We start from the raw sequence: 8,668 nt of genomic DNA on the forward strand, positions 1-8,668 counted from the left end.
TGTCTCCTTGATTCCCTCAAAGATCAAGTTTTTTCGCTTGGACTGTGCTTCCAGATGCCCCATTTTGTCTGTTATAGTTATTAAACTCTCACACGTTTTGTAGACATCATCCCTCGTTTTCTTGGTTTGTATTTTCTGTTCACTCATGGCTGCTTTAATCACATCCACATCTCGCTGGGTAAACTGCAAACTCGTTTTTATGTCCTGTATTTCTCTGGTCATGTCGTCGAGTCTCTTGTTATTTGTCTCCAATGCTTCAATGCCTATGGGTAATTGCAGACAAATCTAAAGTCAGATATATCTAGGAGCATCAAGTTTGCTTTCATTTGCTGATACCACAAAACCCTGTAGGGTTAAGAATAGCCTATGGAAGCCAAGAGTGACCATGGCTGCTGAGAATGATAGTAATTCTTGTTCATGTTTCCACTGCACCGATTGCTATCTTTGTGTCTTGCAGGCCTGGGCCACTGTGATGAGGACAGCATGGCCAGCTCACCAGATGGAGGCTCAGCCAGTGACTCAGGGGATCGGTACCAGGCTGACCACTACAGCTGCAGCCCACAGGAACCCAGCAAGATCAAGACACTGATCCGAGCTACACAGCAGATGATCAAGGAAGAAGAAAGTCGACTTCAGCTGCGCAAAGGCCCTCCAGATGCTCCACTAGGACCAGTAAATGGACTACCCAAGGGCCCTGGTCCATGCTTTACTTCTGAGTATACTCAAGGGCCCCTGCCACTGCAGACTGTGATGTGTCGAGGTTTGAGTCAGGTGATCAGCCCCGCAAATAGCCCCGCCCCTCTATCCAGGCTTAGCAGTCCAGGGTCTGAGCGCCTCCAGAAGCCCAAAGACTACCTTCCAACAGACCTGTCCCCCATTTCTTTGCCATTACACCACTCTCTTGCTCGACCAGGCCAGTGTTTGGCTTCCCCTACTCCGGTGCCAGCTCTCTACCCCTCCCACAACCACCCACGGTCTTACTTGGACAAGCATACAGCTTACTCTTTGAGAGGCTATGCTCTGGAGCATCTCTATGACCCAGAAAGCATCCGGGGCTATTGCCCCTCCACCAGCACTGGCCACACCCACTATGAGATGACCCCACACCTCCGCATACAGGCAGAGCAGACCCCTGGACACAAAGGCACTTCTGTCATTATCACCAACGGCAGCTAACACTCATCTACCACACAGAGTGGGACTGTAGTCACACAGCCTGAACTGGTTAGCTGCATTACAGCATTAAGCTTTTTCATTTTGGGATCTGTTAGCTTGTTTTTCCATCATACCAATTCGATTCTGATGCTAATCTTATTTGTTGCTTAATTATGGATAGAAATTCCTAAATGTTGCTCAAACTTCAATTTTTACTTTTTCCAAGTCTGCAAAAGAGCACGTTAATCAGTGTGTGTTTTTCTGAATGGGTGCTAGGTGTGCTAGTCAGAGGTGGGGGTAAGTCACATGTGAAGTCACAAGCAAGTCACAAGTAAGTTCCATATTACTGTGTTGAAAATCAAGCAAGTCAAGTCAAGCCCCTACTACAAGTCAAGCAAATCAGAATTCAAGTCATACAAAATTCTGATGATCTGATAATGCAATGGGAATATCAAGTATTTAAGTGAAGCAAACATCCTCTGATTATTAATTGTGGATTCATAGATTTTAAACTAACCCTTAGCCATTAAATAAAAAAGGAATATCTTTCATGGCTATCAGAAACTCTTCTCAATAAAACATATAATTGATTCAAAGACAAGTCTAACAGCTTAAATATAATCTTTGCTTCTAGCTAACATTTGATGAATCAATAGGGTAGCTAATGTTTGCTGAAAAGACAGACTCATTCACCTTTCTTTGTGAGTTTTGTAGTGACAGATGAAGTTGGATGTTGTGGTGCTCATGTTACTGATGTTTGCGCTACAGCTGTTCTCTTCTTACTACTGTCATCAATGATATAATCCTTGAAATACAAAGTTTATTATTTTTGGGCTATGCTCCTCCATGATATCTGCATCCTGTGACCTGTGTTGCCTTCTGCTAATCTGCCACACTCTGGTAGGTTGCCAGGTTTGCACTATAAATCACCCAATTGTGTATCAAAACCAAACTGTAACTTCTCAATATCCAGAAAAATGCAAGTTATTTTCCAGGCATCTATCTCAAGTGTAAGTCAAGTTATAAGTCAGGAATTCCAAGCCAAAGTCAAGTCAAATTTTTTTTTTTTTACCAGTGTTAGTCAAGCAAGTCTCAAATCCTCAAATTTGCAACTTAAAGTGTGACTCGAGTCAAGTCATGTGACTAGAGTCACCTCTGATGTCAATATATAGCAAGACTGACCCTATCCCTTTCTCTATCCCTATCCCTATCCCTACCTAGTGGATATTTAGCAGCATATTTACCACCACTGATAATGTAAATGAGAACAGCTACAGTTGTGTTAATTTGAATACACCTCCGCTTCGGATCTGCTGTCTGAAGGCTGTTGTCGTTGTGTGCGGACTGAGAGGAAGTGCAGAAAAAAGTCTACATTTACAGTGACTGAACTTTAATATTGTTGAAGAAATCAACAAACACATTTTGGAGCAGCAGTCATGTGTTCTCCTGCCAGTCAAATTGTCTATTATTCATTCAGTAACTGAAGCATGGTTTGGTCTGAAAGCCTGTAAAAATCCATCACATTCTCCTCTGGTGAGTGATACAATTTACAAACCTTTTTTTTTTTTTTTTTTATAATTTTTCTTTTCCTCCCCCCTTTTTTTTTCCCCCCCTGAATGGGAACAACTTAAAATTCATATTGCATGAGACCAAATGCACAACTTCCTGCAGTGCTCCCTTTCTTTCGTTTCTCCCCCCCAAAACTCCACTGCTGCTCCTTAGTAAATATGAACACACAGTTTAGCACCAGGAAGTAAGCCACATGCCTTAGTAAATATTCCCTTCTGTTACTTTGCAACAAAATTTTGGAATCCATCTGAAATAGACACAGTCATAGAATCATTTGCAAAAAAGTGAGCTCCAATCGCAAAAGGACCTAAGAAAGTTGGACCTGATCTAAAGTGACCCAAAGAAAATTAAATTCATTCCCAAGTGTGATTGACCCAAACAAAGAGAAAAGCAGTGTTGGCAGCAGCAGCAGCATCATGCCCTACCAGTTAAAGAACAGGATTAGGGTTATTGTAGGTGGAGGTATTGAGGCATATTTATACACAAACCTAATATCCACTGTAGTATTACAGTACACCACCCTACCTGATTAGATTATATATAATCTAGATTCCAACCCAATTTACTCTCAGTTATTAGTAACTGAGAGAAGCCATGAGGACCTTTACTGTGTGGCCTTATGACTGCTATTATAATTGATTATGTTTTGTTCTTTCTGATGAAGCAAAACTATGGTATGTCAGGGTGGTTGGCACCAACATGCACAAGCAATGTTTTATTGACCCATCCAATCCTCCCTGACCTGCTCCGTACACAAACTTCCGTAACATCACCTGACTTCCTCCTTTGCTCCCACTGTAATCCTTTTTGTTGAACGTGGTGTTTTGGGATTTGCTGAAATGACAGATGATGTCGTTTACAAAATGTTTATGGAAGCATATTGATGTGATATCTGTAATGAGACAGCTGTTCATTTGACCAACACACATTCATGATTACTGGCACAACTGTCGGTTACTAAGAAAATATAAGGTAGAGCAAAGCTACAGGATAGTAGTATACCTTCTTCAGTCTCACTACAGATTGAGTGTTAATAGGTTGTCTTTTTAAAATAGGGAAAGTAAGACAGAATATGTCAGACCTGAGTGAAAAATATTTTGATCAAAATTGATCAGCATGATGGAAATTGAAAGGAAAACAGGACTGGGTATAAAATGGTTGGAGTTATGTGTCAACACCCATTCCAGTTTCTGCCTCTCTTCCAGGAGTATACTCGTGTGTTGCATTAGTTTTAGTTTTACTGAGCCGTGTAACCTATTGCACTATAAGAGGTGAAGTTTTTGTGACGAGGTCTCCTTGTTTTTCAATGCATTTGGATGAGGAGAAATGACAGGGTTGGGTGTTCTGTAGTGCAGTAATGCAAAAATTGTAGAGCACAGGTTGGCCCTGAAGCAAAGAGTGTGTTGTTTTAAACTTCACAGGCCAATATGCAAAGCCTTTGTCTAGATGTTTCTTTTCTCTCAGTTTTGATGTATCCCATGAGAGTAAATACAAGAAAGATAAGGGCAGACATTCATGACTCACAGGTGCATCTTAAATATAATTGTACAGTGAGAACAATGGATACTGAATGGATTTTTGGACATATTTTATCGAGTGATGTCTGCTGCTTCAGAACATGTTGACTGTTCATGGTGAAAGGAAAATATCTGGTTGACAAAACAATAAAATAACCTGATACATTTTCTGCATCATTCTGTGTACCAGAACCTGAATTATCATTTGAGGAATTGATAGAAGATATGGAAAACATGTTTTCCATCTCGATGTCTGCGGTAATCATTTCTGAGTGCCATATGCAATTTGACCTGTTGGAATGTTAGGTAAGGCAGCTTAATTGCATTCATTCTGACAGATCCTTGAAACAGCTGTTAATTATTGTTATGAGGGTATGTTTGTACAACAGGATTCAAGTTTTCTCTTGGATTTTCTTCTTTATGTCCTCTTCAGTCCTTAGATGAACCTATATTTATACAAGATTGATTTTTTTTTCTGTTTTGTCAAAGCCTGAAATGTGCTCCATCTCTTGAAGTTATTTATGGTGTATTGTAAATATGCTCAGAAAAGGAAAGCTCACCACATTTAAGCACATGGGCAAAAACTGTATTTATTGAGTAAATGTTTCTTTATGATTCTGGAATATAGCTTCAGTCCAGTCTAACTGCTTGGATAATGAGTGTGATTTTAACTGAAGCAAAAAAAAAAAAAAATGAATAAAGTCATTTTGCAGAGACATTTTTTGTGTCCAATGTCTACAATAAAACAATTACATGTGGCTGTTCCAGCACTAACAAAGCACAATTTTGGTGAATTCACCCTATGTAAGAAACTGTAGGTGAAAAAAAAATCTGTTCACTTTTTGGTACATAGACACACTTTAGGTATATCACATGAAAAACCATTTGAAATGTCATGAAGTCACATAGTCACATATACACATGGTTTCTGGATATTTAACATTTCATTAACACACCCATCCTTTCAGCTCATGTGATTTGATTAGATTTTTTTTACTCTCAAGTCAAAAATATTTTATGTGCTTCATGTTCTTTCATAAAGCAGAAATGAATTTACCATAAATTTACCATATGTGAAACACATTACAAATACTATGTGCTATACTATGTGTATAGACGTAGCACATGGGATTTCAGATATTTCACATGAGAAACATCAGACATCACATGTAAAAAGATCCATTTCATATTTGATATCATAGATGAAATCTTTTCATAAGTGATACATGTACATATACTGTAGGCATTTGTGTTTTTTCTTGTGAAACAGAATTCTTATGTTACCATAGATTTTGAACATTTTATAGGTGAAACCTGAATTTTATATACACTTTTTGTAAAGAACTGTATCAGTTGTGAACTACCTTAAAGACATCTAACTTGTTTATTACACAATACTATTTCACATAAAAAATTACACATATTTCTGCTGCTTTCTCACATGTGAAGAAAACTCAAGTCACGGCAAATATTGGTTTTCATGTGCTGCTCACAAGGTAGCTCTCTCTCTTTAAAGGAGCACAGTTTCCACATCAGCCTCCTCCAAACCTATGTGCTCATTCAACACCAAAGTGGAAGAATAGAGGGGACCAGAAGGGTCAGGGGTGGGTGGAAAGATGGAGACCTGCCCCCGAGACAGTGAACTCTCCCCTGTAGCCTGACTTTTTATGCCCCATGCTGCATATGAATGGCTTTTCAGTGTTGGCAAGGGCATTTTCAGTGCCAAATGGAGCCACCTTTTTCAGAAGAATGTTGAGAGATGGCTCATGTGTACAAACAAGACGTTCTGCTCTGACAAGTAAAAAAATAGGCTTTTTTAATTAAACCAGCATTCAAGCTGTTCAAACTCTCCGAAAGGTGCATGTTGAAGACCAGTTTAGTGCAAGTTAAATATATTTTTTTTTATTGTTTTAGCTGTAGTCAGATAATACAAAATTACTGTATAACATTCCTTACAATTCTGTAATTGTGAAAAGCCCAGATGGAATTGTTTTATTTAGGACAATTTGAGGTCTCAGGTAATAAATTCAGTTGAGTTTTAGAATTATATTTTAATTTTGTAGATTGTCAATTTGATTTTTTTTTTTTTACAAAGTTCTTTGAACTATTTTTTTCTAATTAGCTTTAGTTAACTAAACCAGATTTCTCTTATGGTAGCTTCACGTAGTTCAATTTGTTCCAGTGTGCAGTAATTGGTACCTTCCAAAGATATGTTTTCAAAGTAGCTTCCCCAGCACTGCCTGCACACTTTATCTCAGCAAAGTAATAAAAAGGCCTCTCTGGTACATGGAGGCATTATACAACTGATAATAATGCATGCTGATTGGTCAAACACAAGACACATTTATAATGGCCATCTCCTAATGGCATAAATGGGGGGGGGGGGGGGGGGGGCGACAAGACCCTTAACTTAATACTCCAATTATTTTCTTCTCTTCAATTTACTCATCATTTATGAAACATTAGAATTAAAGCAGTGAAAGAAAATTAATTTTGTCAATATGCATCTTATAAAATAGTAATTAAATAACATGTTGTTCATATGTTGTTTATATGTGGGTTGCTTACAACATGCAAAATACATGTAAACAATGTGCTAACAATGTGTGCATGTAGATGTAAATTTTACACATTTTTGTTATTTTTCCATAAAGGGCACAAAGACTCAGGTAGTATAAACCTAACTGTATGGCATTGGTACTGTGAATAATTTTAGAACTGATGAGGTGTGGTTGATGGTTTTTCAATAAGAAAATACATAATTACCATCCCAGTTGGGAGCATAAATACTTGCCACAATACCTGTTTCACGAGGCAGTAATATATCTGTCACTGAAATCAGAAACTGTTTTATTTGCTTCAAAGAGAACATTTTCTTAAGTATGGCTGTGCCTCTGGCCTTAGAGTCAAATTTCAAGTGATCAACTTTCCCAATCCAATTTTCAAACACCTTTGTAATATCTGTATTTTGAACATGCATTTCCTGTATAGATGCTATCCCTAAAATAAACTGTAGAAAATGGGTTGAAGTTTGGCCCCATCTATGAATGTTATTTTCCTTTTTAATATGCTTTGGTGTAAATCCAACCTTCCTACTTGTTTGATTTATTTAAGGAAAGGATGCCGATATAACAAAAATCTAAACCAAAATAAACTGCACTGAGTGTTTACAGTAAAGTGCAAAGTAAAGATAAAATCTGCACTTGTAGTTGTCAAAGGTCAAAGTGTCAAAATAATACAAAGAGAATATATGCTACATGGGAGCCTGGAAGTGCAAATATTCAGCAGTGAGTGTGCAATTGTGCATGTGCAAAATGAGTATGTAAGTGTGGGACACAAGACTGTTTACGAGCAGTGAGCTGGACATCAAAGACAAGGAGGGCACAGTACTAACCCCTGTTAGCAATAAAAAAACTATCACACATCCTCGGTGTATGGATCCCAAAGTGTTACATAAACATTACAGATGGAATTACATTAGATAGATCCCGAGTCAGCTGGTTAGGAGTCTGATGGCAGTTGGAAAGAAAGAGTTTTTCAGTCTAGAGGTCGTGCATCTCACGCTTCTGAGCCTCCGACCGGAGAGTAGGGGTATGAACAGTCCATGCTGGGGGTGGATGGGATCCTTGAGGATGGAGGCAGCTTTCCTACGCATCCTACGGTGGTGAATGCTTTGCAGAGAGGGCAGTGGAATCTTGTCATATGCACAGTAAGGAAACGTGTTTCCCTGCACAAAGAAATTTTTACTTTGCCGTCCACAATGAATGCCAAACAATACAAAGTGAAATATAAAGTAGATAAATAGTAACACAATCTAAAGGCACTTTAAAAACAGCAAGTGAAAAGAAATTTAATAAGGATATAATAAAGAGAGAACATATGCTACATCGGAAGCTGTATGTGCAATAGTCAGCAATGAATGTGCAATTATGCATGTGCAAACTGAGAAGGTAAACATTCAAGTGGAATTACATGAAGTAAGTCCTGATTGTATACTCCTGTCAGCTGTTTAGGAGTCTGATGGCAGTTGGAAAGAAAGAGTTTTTCAGTCTAGAAGTCCTGCATTTCACACTCCCATACCTCTGGCCAGAGGGTAGGGGTATGAACAGTCCAGACTGGGATGTGTTTAAAGCTGCAGCCACCTCAGAGGACTTTTCTGTCAGCGTACAGGATTATGCTGAGTATGTGACCGAATACATTAGTACCTGTATTGACAACATTGTGCCCACCATACAAGTCAGGAAATTCCCCAACCAGAAGCCCTGGATAAACAGTCAGGTACGCCACATGCTGCGTGCTCGCTCTCATGCATTCAGATCAGGCAATGAGACGGAGTACAAAGCTGCGAAGCAGAGACTGAGGAAAGCCATCACAGCGGCCAAGAGGCAGTACAGAAAGAAGCTGAATGGCTTCTATTCTACTGCTGA

General features: G+C 38.8%; 1 protein-coding gene across 2 annotated transcripts in view; it reads left to right on the forward strand.

Annotated features, from left to right (window-relative positions):
- The window catches only part of sim1a (SIM bHLH transcription factor 1a), a 27,600-nt gene extending 25,905 nt beyond the window's left edge, over positions 1-1,695 (forward strand). For both annotated transcript variants that reach the window (XM_020621656.1, XM_020621655.1), the window contains exon 11: positions 458-1,695. In XM_020621656.1, coding sequence (XP_020477312.1) covers positions 458-1,176 — 719 coding nt within the window. In that variant the 3' untranslated portion in view covers positions 1,177-1,695. The remainder of the gene's footprint in view (positions 1-457) is intronic.
- Positions 1,696-8,668: the final 6,973 nt, after the last annotated feature.

The sequence above is a fragment of the Monopterus albus genome, unplaced genomic scaffold, assembly GCF_001952655.1.
Source record: "Monopterus albus unplaced genomic scaffold, M_albus_1.0 scaffold264.1, whole genome shotgun sequence".
Classification (NCBI taxonomy): domain Eukaryota; kingdom Metazoa; phylum Chordata; class Actinopteri; order Synbranchiformes; family Synbranchidae; genus Monopterus; species Monopterus albus.